This window comes from Solanum stenotomum, chromosome 10, assembly GCF_019186545.1.
Source record: "Solanum stenotomum isolate F172 chromosome 10, ASM1918654v1, whole genome shotgun sequence".
Taxonomy (NCBI): Eukaryota; Viridiplantae; Streptophyta; class Magnoliopsida; order Solanales; family Solanaceae; genus Solanum; species Solanum stenotomum.
In genome coordinates this window covers 56,158,817-56,178,860 of record NC_064291.1, presented here as the reverse complement: position 1 = coordinate 56,178,860, position 20,044 = coordinate 56,158,817, and the positions used below count along the sequence as shown (strand labels likewise).

The 20,044-nt window shown below is 29.0% G+C and overlaps 2 protein-coding genes across 2 annotated transcripts in view; one reads left to right on the top strand and one right to left on the bottom strand.

Annotated features, from left to right (window-relative positions):
• Nucleotides 1-20,044, top strand: part of LOC125841284 (ABC transporter C family member 10-like) — a 170,641-nt gene that overhangs the window by 133,428 nt on the left and 17,169 nt on the right. The gene's annotated exons all lie outside the window — the stretch shown is intronic.
• Nucleotides 17,226-17,819, bottom strand: LOC125843218 (late embryogenesis abundant protein At1g64065-like). Its single transcript, XM_049522429.1, has one exon. It carries the CDS (start codon nucleotides 17,817-17,819, stop codon nucleotides 17,226-17,228), a length of 594 nt encoding a protein of 197 aa, XP_049378386.1.

Genomic DNA, 20,044 nt, shown 5'->3' with positions numbered 1-20,044 from the left:
ATATATATATATATATATATATATAATTCTATTATATAGAAGAGCCATGAGAAGGACGACCAATGACATTTTAGTAATTTTAACATTATTTAAGGGCAAAATAATAATTGTATAATTAATGGTCAAAATTAAAATCTAGAAGAATCCATACATGTCTTAACTTTTGTTATGGGCCCATAAGGATATTATTGTAATTTTGTTAAAATGAAGAGTTTCTATTAGTTAACTTCTTACAAGCAATAATAAATGCTAAGCTTGTTTTGGCATATTTTAGAAAGAAAATTTTGAACTAATTAAAATAAAATGTGTTTGAATAGTTAATATTTTGTTCCTAGAAATACTTTAAAGGATTATTGCGTAAGCATATTTTTAATATTATGTTACAAAATATGACCACTAAATTCATATCTTGATTATTAAAATAGTCTTTAAAATGACGTATCAATATCTTTTAATTAATTTGAAGAAACTATCAAATTTCGTGACTAAAAGAATGAACAGTGTTTGACTACCAAGAAATTAATAACTTGATAATGTATTCATCGAAAGATTAAAAAATATAAAATTTTGATTTCTATATTTTCTTAATATCAAATATGATAAACTATTTAACAAAGAAAATTTGATAAGGAAAACGTTTAACATTCAAATTCTAATGAATATTAAAATTCAAACTAAAAAAAAATGAGTAGTTAAAAAATAAAGAAGAACAACAAAAGAAAAAGTCAATACAAAAAGACTTTGTTGAGAAATATAGAGGAAGAAAAAAACTAAAAAATAAATAAATTAGGAAAAAATAACCTGAAAAAAAGTATATTGGTTATTTTGTGCGGATAAGATTTAGAGTTTTCTTTACGGCATGATATTAAGAGTGTAGTATAAAAAAAAAAATTAATTAATGTAATTTAGAATATAAAGTTTGTTTCATGATTGTTTTTATTGTTGTGGAGTTAAAAATATTTTTTTAATAAATGCTTTCAATATTTAGAATATAACATTACGATAATTGTTATTGTATATAGAAATAAAGTTGCTTTCTTGATTGTTTTTATTGTTGTGAAGTTAGAAATCGATTTTTTTTAAGTATTTCTATTTATCGAAGACAATAATAAAATGTATCGCAAAATTCATCGACAAAGCCAATTACAAACACAATATACTTAAGTTGAAGCAATAGAGATTTGAAAGACTTTAAATCGATCTTTACAAATTCATTGATCAATGATTAGTATTTTATCAGATGCAAAGCTTATGGTGCAAATATTACAAAACGAAGATACTAACATTGTGGAAACTAGATACTACTTGCGAATATATATGAAGATCGATGAACTTTTTCAAAGATATCAACATTTTATATATTCCTCGAACACGAAATGTTTTAACTCATAATCTAACACAATTCTCTATTTCCTTGTTGCATAGAATTTTTTAGAATTCAACTTTCTCAATTTAGGTTGTAAACGACACATTTATGTCGTATGACCATTTGAAATAGATTATAAAGTAATATATTGAAGTTGTTTACTAAAGAAAAAAATAGTATAAAGTACTTAAATCTCATATCTTTGGAGGCTAATTACATCATATTCGGGAAGTTTCCTCAATTACAAAAATCTCGAATTTTTCATTGCTCTCGAATACATTTCTTGGTTGTCCAATACATTGCAAATGACATATTACTTCGGGGGAGGGATGTATTCGAGAGGGGATAAGTATATATCCGAGAGGGAATAAATGTATCCGAGAGGAAATAGGGATGTATCCGAGAGAGGATTATAATATCTTAAGTTGTGAATTTATGTAATTTTTTCAACAAAATATATGAAATTATATTGGGCCCGTATCACGGGCCTTAAATTATCTAGTATATATATTTTTACTATATAGAAGCATGATGAGGACCGGACGACCACCGCAGTAAAAATTGTACAAGAAGCTATTTCAGTTGCACTTTAAAGTGTTGTACACGTGTCAATTGAAATCTGATTGGTAACTCCAAGTGGGTACCATAGACCAGCATAGGTAATTCTAGAATTATCTTCCCACTATCTTTATTCTAGAAATTGCCTAAAATTATTTTTCTCACACTATATTCATTCTAGAAATTACTCTCTCACTTATCTTCGTCTCTACATGTATGCTCCTTCTATTTTATTACCCATATCTTTTTGTTTATTTTTTTCTTTGTCTTCTATACAATTCTTGCAATGAGAACTTTTAAGTGAATTATTACAAATTTCAAAAAGAAAACTCGAGAATGAAAATCAAAGAGAGAAAAGGAAATTCACACAAATTTTTTCTTAGTCAACTATACAAATTATGACGACCAGGGGCACTTTTGTCATTTTACCAAAATTATTAGCTTAAAACAATTGTACTTTCTGCCGCAAAATTATTGAATTTCCCAAATACCCAACCAAGTTGCTATTATTATAATGGTTACGTGTACTTTCTATTATGAAAAACATAAAAAATATCATAAGTAGCCGTACTATCTAAAAATGGTGGGACCCATTTATTAAATCAATTTACATTTAATTAACACCTTTACTTTTTGCACTAAAATAAATATAAAAAGAAACAAACATGATTTAAAATGTATTAAAAAATAAAAATATTTTAATTAGGGAGCATAAAAATAAAAATTAATAAATAAAATGGATAGATAAATTAAATGAAATTAAAGTAAACTAAGAAACTAACTAAATTTTTAAATAAATAGTTTTAAAATTTTGCGAATCAAATATTAAAGAGAAATAATAAGTATTTTTCGTGTTCAATTTACGTACATTAATGATAAGAATATTTTGATAATAGAATATTTTAAATTTTAAGATTAATCAGATTGTTTACTTTATTTACTTAATATTGCTATTCTTTTGTTTGAAATAGGAAGTTAAGAATCGGAACACATGAAAAATCAATACATTAATTAGAGAAGTAAAATAAATTTAAGTAGATTAATATTTAGAAAGAGATGACAAAAATAGCAAATGATTAATAGTAATTTTAAAAATTATGAATAAATTTTGGAATAAGATAAAATATCTGGATGAGGAAATCAATACGATATGTAATGATCTCTGTATTAAAATATCATGCTAATTTAACATTTAATTCTAAATAGATTTTTTTAAAACTGAGAAAATGCATTTATGTTTTCAGATTGTTTGAAAATTTTCCACTAAACTGATAAAAATAACAAAAATACTTGTTCCTATAAGTTATTGTGCATGAAAAAAGAGAACCAAAAAAACACATTTGTATCATGCTAAAAAAATTATGTTCATTAAGACAAATTATGCATATATAGAACTTCATGTAATAGTGAAACATGCTTCTTAGTTCTAATTTTTATGTATGAGTGATAAATAAAAAATATTAATCTCTCTGTTTCAATGTGTTTGTTCTATATTGACTTGGCATGACGTTTAAGAAATTAAGGAAAATTTTTGAATCTTTGATTTTAAATTTTAAATATGTGAAATATAGTAAATGTCTTTTAATCTTGTGATCTTAAATATGTTATGTGGAGTTGGAACTAAGAAAAGAAAAGGGTCATTACTTTTTAATAGATTATAAAGAAAAATTCGACAAATTAATTGAAATGAATATGATAGATTTCAAGATGATAATACATAATGATTCATGATTTTTATATAAGATATAATCCAATCTAACAGACAAATTAACTTTGAATCCTACTAAATTTGTGTCTTATAGTAATATAAATAAATAAATTGAATATTATACTTCAGAGTTTTACAACTTAAAAAATGAATCTACCCATCGCTAATATCAATTATACTTTAAAATATTATTGGATTACTTTAATTTATTATTTTTATTCAATATTCGATATTTATATTGGAGTTGCCCATTCGGATATAGAGCTCTCTATTAAGAATTTTTTTTATATCCAAAACTCAAAATTAAGATATTTAATTAAAGAAGGAGAAACACCATTCAATGCACTATATTCTTTGATGGTTATTTTTTGATATTTTTTAATACTAAATTTTTTTAATACAGAATGCTATAGAAATACCTTTTAATATTTGTCAAATAATGATTAATAATTGATTATATTGGGCCCGTATCACGGGCCTTAAGAATCTAGTATATATATAAAGAGTGAGTAAGTGTTTGTGTACAAAGTGTGTGAGTGTTTTAATTTTCAAGTAGCTGCAAGGTCACCCGGGGACTCCCGAAAGGGAAACCTCATTCCGGCCATTATCATGTAAGTAGTTATTAGTTTTCTAGATCTTCGTAAATTTCTCCCTATATCATGTAGATATTATTATGTACATTTATTATGAATGTTTAATATAATGATTATATTACTATAATGTTAATATAATGTTTAAATTACTCTTAGTAAATGGTTATTTTCTTTGTCTTTCTTGGGAATTTCTATTCCTGTTTCAAAAAATGTCCATGCTTTTTCTTTTCTTGTAAGTCTATCTTTTTGAGGGGTGATTTCAGTTCTTTTGAGATGTTCTATTAAGGCTTGTATATCGTTTTCTTGCTTATCTTCCTCAGTAGGGACTTTTGTTTCTAATAGACTATCTAATTTTTTTATTTATTTTAGTTATTTGGTCTTCTAGGTTTTTATTTAATTCTAATAAAGCAAAAATTATTAGAATGTTTTGTTTTACACTTATTAGGTCTGTTTTGCCTGGTGAAAAATAATCTGATAATCCTTCAGGATTAGCTTGAAATTGTGTTGTTTTTCTAAGAACAACCTTAATTGGTTGGCAAAAGGGTGTTTTTTCATATATTATAAAATACTATATCTATTAACTGAAACTAATTTGTATTCTTAAACAATGTGTACCCAAAACCTTCTCGCTCTGATACCAGTTAAAATACGTTTAAATATAGTAAATTATGTTTTAAATTTATAACTAATAATCAGGTTATTTGTAAAATATAATAGGCTGTGTTTGTAAAGATATGTTGTAAAATCATACTCAGTAACAAATATGTAAGCAATAACATCACCAACCATTATGATAAAAAAGACTCTACTACATGTCCACTACAGACTCAACTACCTGTCCACTACTAATAAAGACGACTCCACTATCACAAGAAGACAAAGAAGGACCATTTAATTTTGAAAAAGTTTCACAAAGCCATGTGACGATGGGGTCCAAAGAGCACCCGATACGAAAAGAAAGTTTTTTCAGAATTTGAAATCCGAACTTCAAATCCGGATCTACTCCTATAAATAGAACCATTTGCAAGAAGAGAAACATAGCGAAGTGTAAGCAGAGCATTGAGTAGAAGAAAAACTGATTTAGTTCTTGTAAGATTGTAAGAGTTCGTAGTTTACATATTCCCCTTCCCTTTCAAAAAAAAAAGTGTACCTAAAACCTTCTCGCTCTGATACCAGTTAAATAATAAATTTATAATATATGAAAAAACACTCTTTTCCCAACCAATTAGGGTTAAATTATTGGTACTTATATAGAGAATTACAGACTAAATTCGAGTGGCTAAAAATAAAAGAGGCTCTAACCCTATATTTAGAAATATTAGAAACAAGAGACTTAACAGACAGACTTTGTAATCACGGGGGTCTATATTCACCAAATCGACCAACCTTGATCAACCCAGAGCTATTAAGTGCATTAAAGTGGAAACTACATATCATAGAGAGTAACATCCAACACGCAAATAGATGCATATGGGTTCAAAGGAACTATATTAGTAAATTAGTATTATCTTTAGGATAAGCAACATAGCACTCAACCTAAATACAAATAATAATATATATGTCATCTAGAATATATAAGAAAAGATTCAGGCCATACGAAAAACAGATTATAATTAACCAGGAATATCATTGGTATCTATTGAAAATAAGACAGAACTATATAGATATATACGATTTTCTGATAGAACAATTAAGGTTATTTTCAGATTTATTGACATCTTCACAAATATTGTATATACGCCAGGAAATAAAACAAATAGATTTACAAATACCTACTATAGGAGCTAGAGTTTATCACTACATAAAAGAAATTAGAATAGAAACACAAGATTGTAAAAACAGAACCTTATATTTAGCATAATAAGAAGTGTTAAGAGATTAGAATACTTAGATTTAGAAATAGTTTTAGTAAAGAAATATTAAAAACTAAAATGGATCTTTACTTAAGTGTAATTTCGCAGAAGGAGACCATATCTTACATAGTGAGAATCAACATTTAAATACTATTACAGATTTAATAATAAATTTAGCAGAACATAGTCAGTCCAAAGATGATAGATTTCTAAAGATAATAGAGACCATAGAAAACTTGCAGCATAACAAAACAAATCATTAGAGAAAATATAACAAAATTTCGACTTTCTAAAAAATCAACAACTAGATATAATCTGTAACATCCGGCAATTTGAAATGAATATGAAGAAGCTTGAATTTGGAAATAGTCATTTTTGGGAAAATTTAAAAGCTGGAAATTTGTGAGTTTTTGGCCAACTTTGAGTAGTCATAACTCCTAGTTCAGGATGAGTTAGGAGTATTTCCATAAAAGGTGGTGAAGCTTGTGGAACGATCTTTCCAACGCCACCGAGTTTGCTCGATTCCGAGTTCGTATGAGAGAGTTATGCCCTTTGAAAGTTGGGGCAGTTGGCAGGGAGTCCGTCCGGAAATTTAAGGGCATTTTGGTCTTTTTGCAAATCAATTGTTTTGGTTATATTAAAGTGTTAGACTGATTTTAGATCAGTTTGTCTCATTTTTTTTAAAGAGTAAAGAGCTAGGGCTTGGGAGAGAAGAGAGGAAGAAGAGAAGAAAGAGGAGAAAGAGAAGAGCAATCAAGGAGATCATCGTGGATTTTTCGTCGGGGGTGATCCCTATCAAGGTATGTGAGTTCTTTAGTGTGGGTTGATCATTTCCCCAACACATCAAGCTCATTTTATGATTTGAGAAAAGATTGGATTTGTTGTTGAAGTTGTTAGTTGTTGCTGATGTTGTTAGTTGTGTTGTGGAAGTTATTGTTGGTTGTGGGACATGATTTGGTTGTGTTCTTGAGCTGAAATCTATTGTATATTGAGGGATTTTATGATCCTTAGTGTTGGTTGGTTCATACCCCCACACACCAACTCGTTTTTAATTCCAAGAAAAGATTTATTTTGGTTGTTGAAGTTGTTGGTTGTGTTGTGGAAGTTTTTGCTGATTTGGACAGGATTTAGTTGTGTTTTTTAGTGGAATCCACTGTATGTTCAGGGGTTTATGACCCCAAGTATTTGAGAAAAGAACCTTTGAAGTTAAGAGGGTTAGAGTTGGCAACATGAAGGAGAAAAGTCAGGCTGCTTTCAGGGAAACAAGTCTGCGTTGCAACTGTATTTCCTTTGCGAACAAAATCTGCCCTGTTTTCAGAATTTAAATTTCAAAATTCTTATTAAAGTTTAGCTGTCCTAAATTATTCCTAATCATCATGGGGTCTTTCCAAACACAAATCATTACCCTTGAATTCATAATCCAAGTCAAGTGAAGTTAGTTTCCAATTCAAGTGAAGTTAGTTTCCAAGTCAAGTGAAGTTAGTTTCCAATTCAAGTGAAGTTAGTTTCCAAGTCAAGTCGAGTTAGAAGTCAAGTGAAATTAGAAGTCAAGCTTAGAAGTTAAGAAGTTAGTTCAAGCAAGTCCTCCAAGCTTTTCAAGAGTCTTTATTGAACGTTTTAACTTCATTCTAAGGCTCAAGTTGCAAGTCAAGTAAAGAGAAAAGAGTCAAGAGTTTAAAGTTGAGTTCATTTCTCAAAGTTATTAGGGAACTATGTATTCCCAAAGAAGTTTTAAAGAAATGTCTTTACATCTAAACAAGGTTGGAAACTGAGATTTCCAAAGAGCCTTCGGACTAGTTTTTGAGTAATTATCTCATATCAGCAGGAATAAATATGTTTTAAAAAACATAAGAGCCAGTACATTTTTGGGAGTAGTATCGAGCACCGAATTGGGGGAGCCTTCAAAGAACCCACAGCCCCCATAGAACCATGTTAGCCACCATGGGTAGAAAATGATCATACTTTTTAGATGAATCCTTTTCAGATTAGGCTAGTGGATCCATTAGGCAGTTCAGGTCTTATACCTTTGGCCGGGTATAAGATGCTCTGGCAGCGTGAGGTCGATCGCTGTATCATCACTATAGCTCTTATGTGATGGTTGTCGGTTAAAGAAACTCTCACAACAGTTATTGTATTTTCATACACAAAGATTATTGTATTTTTATATACGTCAGTTCATTGTATTTTTATATACATTTCAGGCTTATTGTGTCTTTGTATACACACAGAGTTTATATCATGTTTTAAACAGTCTTTCTTTATATCGCACTTGTTTTAAATTGCCTTATATTGAAAGAAGTCAGTCAGGTTGAGTTGAGTTGAGCCGGGTAAGCTATTCAGTTTCTTCCAGATTTCCTTCTAGCCTTTGTTGCTTAGTTTTCCAGCTCGCATACTCGTACATTCCATGTACTGATGCCAGTTGGCCTGCATCGTTTGATGATACAGATTCAGGTACCCCGGATCAGCATCCTGCATGTCGTTGATCCAGCTGAACACTCCAGAGTCAGTGGTGAGCCTCCTTGCATTTCGGAGGACTCAATTATTTTGTGTTCTTAGTTTTTGTTTTATTAGGATGTTGCGAGGTCTGTCCCAACATCCATCTCAGTATTTTAGAGGCTTCATAGACTGACAGACAGTCAGTCAGCTAGTATTGAGTCTCTCATCTATATGTATATATGTAAATATTCTATTTTGAGACTCGAGTTGCCCTTTCGGGCCAGATCTTTATCAGTTAAGTTGTTTATGTCTTTGCATGGCATTGAGTTATTCTGTTGAGTTAGGTTTTCGCTGAGTCAAGAAAACCAGGCCAAGGGTTCGCTTGGGGCCAGAAATGGACTCCGGGTGCCGGTCCCGCCCAGGGTGTAGGCTCGGGGAGTGACATAATCTCTAAGGTACAAACCATAGTAGCAAATAAAATAACTGATAACAATCCACTAGAAACAATATATAATCAACTAGAAAACCTTTATAAAGAAACAAAAGAAATTAAGAAAGAATTAGGCAAGCTTAAAGACTTAACCCTTTCATGAACAATCTCTTTTATAAAGAAGTTCTTAGAAAAACAGCACAATTTCAAGCTAACCCTGAAAGATTATCAGATTATACTCCATCAGGCAAAACAAACCTAATAAGTGTAAAACAAAACAATCTAATAATTTTTGCTTTATTAGAATTAAATAAAAACCTAGAAGACCAAATAACTGAAATAAATAAAAAATTAGATAGCCTATTAGAAACAAAAGTCCATACTAAGGAAGATAAGCAAGAAAACGATATACAAGCCTTAATAGAACAACTCAAAAGAACTGAAATCACCCCTCAAAAAGATAGACTTACAAGAAAAGAAAAAACATGGACATTTTTTCAAACAGGAATAGAAATTTCCAAGAAAAATAAAGGACCAGTTTCTCTCAAGATAGATTAGGAAACAATATGCTAGCTAGAATAATGAATAATTCATCTAGACCAAGTAGTAGTCATTAGTTGGATGAACTAATAGATGTAGATAGAGACATAGAAATATTCAAACAAAATAAATTAAACTATTAAATCCACAAGTTCTCTATAATACAGGTTTTTTTCTCGTCAACAACACATCTGTACAGACATTATAGAGAAGAACAGTTAAGTGTATCAGAAAACGATAGTGAGAGTATAAATTTAATTAGTAAAGAATCTATGCAAGAAATACAAAAAAGACGAATGAATCTCATGCACATGGGATTGATAGTAATTGGGCTCAAAGGCTTAACTAGAAAAAATTTGGGTACTAAAGTACTGATTACTTTATACGATAGCAGATGGTCAGAGTCTAAAAGATCAATAATAGGTTTAACAGAAGTAGACATGAGTATTAATGGAGGAATTTTTTACTGTAGTCCAGATTTTATGATAAATTGAAAAGAGTTTGGAAAATACATAAAAATAAGCATACAAACCAAAGGTTACGAAGAAATGAACTGTGGAAACAATCTTTTAGTTTGTGTTGGCTTTATAGAAAAATTAGCTACCAACAGCAGTTCAAGGTTTAAAATAAAGATAGACGATGCAGTAAGTATAATGGGAAATAAAGGAATCAAATTAATGAACCCTTTAAAAATAAATTCAAAAGAATATGCAAGTAGAGAATGAAATTTAGAAAAATTCTGTAAAAAAAAAGTATTACGACAAAACGACCATCTCACATACTCTAATACTAAAGGAGAGACATCAATCAGATTCACTGATTATAAATATACAGATCAAAAGGAAATAGAAGAAGATTTAGAAGATAATGAATCAACCATCAATATGGAAGGTATGAATATTCAAAATATAAATGAAGAAGACTACGAAGTAGACTTATCGATAGCAAAGGCTAAAGAATTACATCAAGAAAATAAAACAACTTTGTTTAAATGTAAAGGTTGTAAATTAGGAAAAATAGATATCTCTACAATAGAAAGACACTTTAAAGAATGCAAATTTAGAATAGATAATTATGGGTATAAACAAAAAGAGGACACCCAAGAAGAGAGCGATGACAAGACAACACGCAGTCTAAAAGAATTCATGAAAACCGCTTCTTCTAGTTCAAGTCCCTTTCAAAAGACAACCCCCATAACACCAGTAGAATATACTATAGGTAATTTATCACGTCACAGGGTATATAGGCAAGACCCGGCAACAGAAACAGAAATGGTTAGACCAATAGGAATAAGAATGCCAATAGAAGGCCCTATTAAGCTTCAAGACGGAGGAGATAGAGGTAAAATATTAAATATAGCACCTCATGACCCTCAATTATGGAACTCAGTAATAGATGTATGGAAAGGAATAGTGGTAGCAGATTACATACATCATTATAGTGAAACAGATGCAGAAACTATGTATAGATACATGGAAACCTTTTTAGGAGAATCAATCAAAGGAGTATGGGAAGCGTACAAGGTAGCTTACCCTCAAGAATTCCAAGAACTAGTAAATATGGGATGAAACCCGTATAATTTCACTAATAAAATACACAGCCTAATAACAGGAGAAGACCCAAATAGCGGATTAGTAGTTTTACAAAAGAATGCATTAATAAAACTAGAACAACTTAGAATTACAAATTGGAGCCATATAAAAAACTTTTTAAAAGACTATTTTTACTATTGCGCTATAAGCGGCAATGCGTTTGACCAAAGCTTGGGAAAAAAGCTTTTTAACAAACTCCCTGGAGCCTTAGGAAGAGAAATAGAAGAAAAATGGAGCAAAAGAGAAGGAGTTATGCAAAATTCAAATGCTAATTGGTCTGTTGGACATAAAATACAGCATGTTATGAAAATATTACAAGAAAAGTGTACAAATATACAAATACAAAAACAATTAAAACAAAATGAGACAGGTTTTTGTAAAAATATATATACAACGCAAAACTATGATCAAGGTACACCAAAAAGAAAATACAAAAAGACATATCAAAATAACCAAGACTACAAACCAAGAAAAAAATATTATCTAAGGAAATCTACGGCAAGAAAGCCTTATCTAAATAAAGATAGACATGTGAGAAAGCATAATAATAATAGAATCTATAAAAATAGACTATCTTGTTTTACATGTGGAAGTGAAGAACATTTAGATAGATAGTCTATTTTTATAGATTCTATTATTATTATGCTTTCTCACATGTCTATCTTTATTTAGATAAGGCTTTCTTGCCGTAGATTTCCTTAGATAATATTTTTTCCTTGGTTTGTAGTCTTGGTTATTTTGATATGTCTTTTTGTATTTTCTTTTTGGTGTACCTTGATCATAGCTTTGCGTTGTATATATATTTTTACAAAAATCTGTCTCATTTTATTTTAATTGTTTTTTGTATTTGTATATTTGTACACTTTTCTTGTAATATTTCCATAACATGATGTATTTTATGTCCAATAGACCAATTAACATTTGGATTTTGCATAACTCCTTCTCTTTTGCTCCATTTTTCTTCTATTTCTCTTCCTAAGGCTCCAGGGAGTTTGTTAAAAAGCTTTTTTCCCAAGCTTTGGTCAAACGCATTGCCGCTTATAGCGCAATAGTAAAAATAGTCTTTTAAAAAGTTTTTTATATGGCTCCAATTTGTAATACTAAGTTGTTTTAGTTTTATTAATGCATTATTTTGTAAAACTACTAATTCGCTATTTGGGTCTTCTCCTGTTATTAGGCTGTGTATTTTATTAGTGAATTTATATATATATATATATATATATGTCTTNTATAACAAGAGTCTTACAAAATTATACATATATAAAGATTTACATGTAATTACATGAGATTTGTGGTGCAAGATTCGAATTTAATGAGAGTTTCAATGTGGAATGCGGATACCAAACATCCAGTGGAAAAGAAGCGTATACACTTGTGTATCCACACAAAATGTATTTTCTAATTATAATATGTATACTTTATGTATATTTAGCTAGTGAATACAATCATAAATCGGCTTACTTAATCGAAAGGGAAATGTATATTAAAACACAAGATAAAGTTAGATGACAAAGTTCCCAACAAGTTGATAGCTACTTTTTTGATAGATATATAGGACCATTATAAATTTATGTAGTAATAAATTACTACGATGCAATCTCATTTTGCATCTACTTTTGATAAAAAGTCTTACATGTCTAGTGTGAAAATTATCATTGATAACTCCTCTATTCCTTTTTAATTCGTCTAATTAATCATATGATATCCTACATTTATTTGTCCAATTAAATAATTCAAATTCATATGGCATAAGACTTATTAGCGGAAAAATGTTTCTTACAAGGAGTTTCACCTTGTGTTATGGAATCATAATTATCTATTTGTTTATGTAATCTACTTTTTGTCTACATCACCTACATTAACATTACTCGTTAATAATTAATCGAATTTGATATATTTACCCCGAAAATAAGAAATTCTGACTCCGGAGGATAATATCAATCACCCCACGTCCCGCCACTCCGGAGGATTGAATATTTCTTTTTGTACGATTTTGCTTACTATATATACTTATTGTGTATAACATACTAAACTGTGTTGTTATTTTTGTTGTTTTCGGGATAAATTTGACTTTCATTTCTTATTTCCGCCTACATATATAAGATGTTTTAAGAAGTGAACCTCCTTCTTAGTTGCGAGGTCATGAGAAATCAAAGAATATGAAGTTGAGGATAAAAATTAACAAGGCAAAAAAAGGAAAAGTCTTTTTTATGCTCTCTATATATTATACAAGAAATCCTGTAAATCACAAGTCAAAAAAATAGTAAATAAAAAAATCAAGCCAAAATATACACTAGAAAAATAAATAAATAAATAAATATCAACTGCATAGGAGATCTTGAATTGCTTGGCTTGTCAAATTTAAATTCATAGTACAATTCATTATTGATGTTTTATGTTTACTAATAATCTTCATAGCCTTCACTTTTCCCCTAAACTCACCAAAACTTGTCAATTTCAACATTCTTGAATTTATATCACTGCTCAAATTCCCATAACTATAATTCAATTGATAATTTGTTCTCAATTGTAATGAAATTCCAATTCTCTTGGATTTTCTAGCTTCGACCCGACCCACGTTAACGTTCGCGATACCAATCGTGACATTATCGTATAAAAAAACACTCATACTACTATCTTGATAATTAATTTGACCAAAGTTATCGTTGTCTACGATGATTTCACCTCCCATGTTCATGTTGAACGAAGACGAATTAGTAGAATTTGAAAATCGAAGATTTTGCACGTTGATGTTGTCTAGCTCAAAAGATGGAGATTTGAATCGAAAAAATATCATCGAGAAAATTAGCATGATTATGCTTAGTATGACGATAGTAGATAGAAAAAACACAAAGCACTTGCCGCTTTTTTGATTCTTGTTGTTGTGGTTGTTGTAATAATTGATCGATTTACTGAGATTCAGACCTTGATCGCTTTTCGGATATGCTCTTGGTGGTGCAAGAGGGATGATATGGCTATCTTGGGCCATGAATTTGGTTGGGGAAAATAGACTAAAGAGGAGCTAAAGTTATAAATTGAATTTCTCTTTGTTCTCTTGTTTAATTTGTTATGGACATATATAAGGAAGTCTAGAAAGTGGATGATGACATTCTGCCTATTGGGAAATGAATTCGAACATGATATTTTTCGATACGAAATATAGATATATATGTCAAAAAAATTATTAAATTAACGATAGATAATAAATTTAAATTTGTAATTCCAAAAGGTATATTTAGTTAGTGCTTCGAAAAAAAACTACTTTTCTATCTGAAAATTGTCTCTACTACTACTCAAAACATTATTTTTTTTTCCAAGAAAACTTGACCAAAATCTTTAAAATTGAATTCATCGAATCTAAATTTTGAATTAGTTTTATAATATTTATTTATTGATGATATGAATGTGAATGAAGAAATAGAAAGGCAGTTGAAAGGTAGTTAGTGGATGACTTAGGCCAAGTCAAGTTGTGTGTCCTATTGATTTTAATTTAAAGTGGGGTTGGTTGTCTTTATATGTATTAAATTTTGCTACTTCCAATTCCATCAATTTGAAGCTGCCATTAATGTTTCTCTTTTAAAAAATAAAATAAAATTGATAATAGGAGAGACAGAAATTATAAAACATAGAATCGAATCTTTGTTAACAATATAAAAGTTCAGATAGTTAAATAACTAGATAACTAAAATTTGTTACATAATATAACTAGATAGACGGATAAACAAATTTTAATTAAAGAAAAATGCAACACGAAGACTTCACGGGAAGCTACCATGAATATTATTCTATTTGAGCATATAAAATAAATAATATTATTCTACTATATTATAAAAGATTGCACCTCGTTGGAGCATAAGAATCATCTTTTTACCAATAAAATAACCTATTTTTGGACCCAAATATCAAGAATTCTTCATATTGAAAAATTCAAAACTTTAAGAAAAAATTATACATTTGGATTCTTCTTCTTTTCTTGGTTGGACCCATTCTTTGTTAATGAATCGAAGTGAGACAATTTCTTTTAATAAAACAAAAACACGTAAATAAGGAAGTAGGGTTCAACATGACAATATTTTGTGAGAGTCATTGATGTTGAAAACTCATGACATTAAGCTTTGAATCGTGACTTATCGACTATTCAATTTTTTTTACGAGACATCAAGATTTAGACGTGATAAAATGATTTTATGAAAATATGATCCTTTAATTCATTTAAATTTGGATAAGTTAACGATTTGTCCATTAACTCAACATTGATTTACTTAATTATAAATTAATCTAAAAATTGAGCTAAGTTGTATTAAATATGTAGCTCAAACTTATCTATGAGAAACTTGTCTTAAAATATCTTCATTTTTTGTAAATATTTGATACTCTACACCAAGTGTGCTATTGGGACCATGATATTAATGTTGGGAAGTTAATACAGAAATATAAATCATAACCGTATGAAAATATCTATTGATTCTTATAAATCAATAAATAACATCATTTTTATTGTATCACAATTAATTGAATTGGGTTGTAGTTCCACGTCAACATACAAAGTATAAAAAAATATAAAACTTGTCTTAAAATATCTTCATTTTTTGTAAATATTTGATACTCTACACCAAGTGTGCTATTGGGACCATGATATTAAATGTTGGGAAGTTAATACAGAAATATAAATCATAACCATATGAAAATATCTATTGATTCTTATAAATCAACAACATCATTTTTATTGTATCGCAATTAATTGAATTGGCTTGTAGTTCGACGTCAACATACAAAGTGTAAAAAAATATAATTTTTTTAGGAGTAATAGAATCCTCGTAAACTTAAGTGTATCTGAAATTTCATATATAATTTAAAAAGATACTTATGCCTTTTTCCTGAAACGAGTCTTAAAATAATAAGTATATCTTTATGAACTTTACAATATATTATTAGAAACTAATATGAGTTTTGTTTGGTAAAGAGATTTTTTAGTGGCTATTAACTACTTTAACCTTGAAACTTGTCTTTATTCATGTAAACCTTTTTAGCTGTTAGAATCATCGTCATTTGTTTTAAAAAAAAGATTTTCCTCGAGTTATTAGTTAGGCTTTGATAATAACAATAATAATATATCAATATAATTTTATAAGTAGATCTGTCGCTTTTAACAGTTTAAAGTACGGAATCTCATGTCGATTTTTTTAATATCTTGTTACCTTGAACTATAGAAAAGTAGAATATATCCAGACATCACTTATGTCTATTTCCGATAAACTCTTAATTCAGAATACGATACAAAACAAATGAAGCATCAGATAAATTTGCCAAGTTAGAGCAAGTTTGGGCCGGAAATAAAATTTGATGGGTCTATCTTATTGGGCCTTTCCAACATGATCCAATCTTCTCTTCTTCATTTTTTTTTTGAAAAAAGAGAAAGATTGAGATTTAATTTTCATAAATTCACATAATTTCTAATTTGGACATTTTAATTTTTCAATTTTGAGTTTCTTTTAACCCAGCTCAATTGTTTGATGAGTCATTCGCACAAATGCTCCTGTTTTGAAGTAGTTTTTAATTTTTTGTCATCACATTGGATGATTTTTTAATTTTTGTTCTTCAAACACTTCAAGTAATAATAAGTGATCGAAAATCTCACTAACACCAAATAAGTAATAATAAAAAACACATTTTTTGTTCGGTGTAAGTTTATAGTTTTCTATCATAATATGATACAATATATGTTACATAACTTATTCCAACATAATTATGCCAATAGAGGCAAAAATTCAATTCATAACCTACAAATTATGTCATAAAAAGTATAACTTAATTCCCACATACTTATACCAAGCAAGATAAAAATTCTCTAAACTTACTACACAACTTATGCCTCATGACTTAATTCCTATAATTAAAACCATTATATTTGTTTGAATTAACATATGGAAAAACCAAAATTAAAAGTTATGTTTTATAATTCAAAAATATCAAATAATGTAATAGTACAAAATAGAACCTTGCACTGTATAAACAAAAAACAATCAAAGAAAAACACATATAACTATACAACAACCAAATCATGAAAATTAATAAATACATAAAAATTAGTTTGTAAAACTTCCATTTTTTTTTAAAAAGAAAATAAATCCCATTTATTATTATTATTATCACTGGCAATCAAGATCCTGAATTGCACTAATTGTCAAATTAATAGACATAGTACAACTCAAATCCACAGTTTTTTTCCACCTAAATACTCTAAACACTTTCACTTTCCCTCTCATTTTAGCTTTACTAATCACTGGTAAAATCCCAGAAGTATTATTAAGACTTGAAGGCAAAATAATATTTGCCATAACATAAACTTTTTTCGTCGAACGACGTCGAACTTCTCCATCGGGAATAACAAATTGTCCAATAGTTGTACGTTCTGCAGTATTAATAGTACCTAAAGTACTATCATAACCGTAACGCCAAAAATTCCGATTTCTTAAAAAAACTTGCGCTGAGAAATTAATTCTTCCATCACCATCGTTCGTTATTCTGATATTCTCGATCCTGATTTTAGGCGATTTAATTCGAAGAAATGTGAAGCAAAATAGAAGAATAATTCCAGTAAGGAAAATTGTGAGAAGAAAAGTAGTTCTGAGTTTTTTCTTCCTTCTTTGATTATTTGATTGGAAATTATTTGTAGCAAATTCTGCATCACTTCTTGGCATAATATTTGATGGTGCTAGTGGGTATTTTTGATCAGTGGCCATTTTTGCAATTTAGAGAAAAAAATAATGTGTTTTTTTTTAATTGAAAAGTTATAAAGGAGTTGTGTTTATTTATATAGTATAGTTTTAGTTATATGGTTTGATTGAGACACTTTTTGTGGAAAATGTTCATAGCCACATATATAATTTTTTTAGTTTTTGTGTCTATGTTATTAATTTTCTATGGCTTAGACGTGTTGAATTGATAAAATTGACTTTCTAGAGAGCCTCTTAGACTTCAACTATATTGTAATTTTATGAGATGAAGATAATTTCGTTTTTAGTTTTCCATTTGGTGTTTATTATTAAGTTAGGTTTTGAGTAAATTTGAACTCGCGTTGTGTAGTGTAATTAAAAGGGTGTTTATATTTTTAATTTTCTACCTAATCGTCGATATGGTATTGGAGTTCGACTAAATTTAGATTCGCATTTTGCAGGATTCATTTTTGAGGACAACACTCCTAATAAGATCCTTTTCATTTCTAAGGATTCAAACTTGAAACCTGATAAAGGTTGAAGAATCTCAAATCATCCCACCACAACAAATATTCATAACACTTTTTATTTTTTATTACTATTTTATCTTCAATATTTTCCTAATTTCTCAAAATACCTTTCTTTCTTTTGAATAAATTTCAACCACGCACCTTAAGGTATTTTTTTTTCTAAAGTATCTTTCCCAAAACAAAACCTCTAATTTCCTTTTCATTACATATATATTTATATTCTTTCCTCCTTTTTCTTTTCAAAGATACTTTTAAATTTGTAATAATATTTTTGTAACCTTTTAAGGGTATATTTATCATTTTACCAAAAATAACTCATCAATATATAAATCAAATTTATTATTAGTTCAAACCTATATTATTTAAAAACGTAACTGTTTATTTATAATGTCAATTTTAACATTCAAAATTACTTATCAACGCCTACTATTTAACAAATATTGTTATTCAGCTAATTCAAACGGGCTTATTACAACATTATCTCATCCAACTTTTGAAAATTGTAAAAATAACATTCATTTCAACTTTAATGAAAAAAAAACTTTAATTGCACGTAATAAGTCGATAGAATTAACTCTAATTGTTGCCAACTTTACCCTTACAAGAATACAAGTTCACTAAATGGCACACATCCTCATTTTATATGGAATAGTAGATTTCAATTTTATACTTTCGTAGTCATGATATGACGTTTATGAGTTTCAGTTCTAGCCACTTTAAGTTGTTATGCTCTAAGTTAGTAATGAATTTTGAGAACACATGTTAAATGAAAGGTCATTTTCTCTAGTGTTCACACACATTTTTCCACCCGCTCGCCTAAAAAAGCAATTCAACTATATCATATAAATTTAAACAAATATAATACATAATTAGCTGTATTATCAAAGTTGATAGCTCCTGGTAACTGAATTTAACATTTATATTGGATGGTACATAGTAGACTAATGGAAGTTTTATAAAGTACAAACTATGCTGTCTATGCTACTTATGTAAATTTGGTTATGAAAACGAAACATTTGTTGTTGTTAGATATATAAGGTTACATATTCTTCTTCTTATTTTTTTAAAAATGCAATTACAAAAAATATAATAAAACATAGTTTGAAGGAGTCCTCTTAGACCAAAATTGAAATTAATTTTGGCCGTCATTTGAGAGCTTTAAAAAAAAAAAAAACTATGCAATTTTTATATTTGGGTTCTAGAATTTGACGAAAAACCTCCAGATATGAATTAGCTAGTTTTTCCAACACTACTGCGAGCGAAAATGTTTTCTTGAAAAATAAGTTGGTTCCTAACTTATTTTCTCATTTTAGGTTGGTAAGTGAAAATATTTTTTTTGTTTAATTGGTGAATGAAAAATATTTTCTAGAAAAATATCGTTATTTTTTTTTGCTAGAGAGTAGAAAATAATTTGTGACCTGAAAATTAAGCCAATCCCGAAAACCGATTCGGGACACGATTGCGATGATTGATCCGAGATTCGACCCTGACACACAACTCGATACTCGACTTTCAAATTCGATTCCAACGATCGATTCAGAACCTAAATCCGACACCTAACCTGGGATCCGACATCGACTCTCAATCTAAACTAGATATCGACACTTAACTCGACAACCAACCTCGAAAGTCGAATCTTGATCCGGGACCCAACACCTAAATCGGCATCCGATCCCGATCCAATCCGGGAGTTGGGTCTTGAATCGAGGTCACGAGTTAGGT

Excerpts from the sequence above, each read along its gene's own strand:
- LOC125843218 (XM_049522429.1), bottom strand. The coding sequence starts at position 17,819 with ATGGCCACTGATCAAAAATACCCACTAGCACCATCAAATATTATGCCA.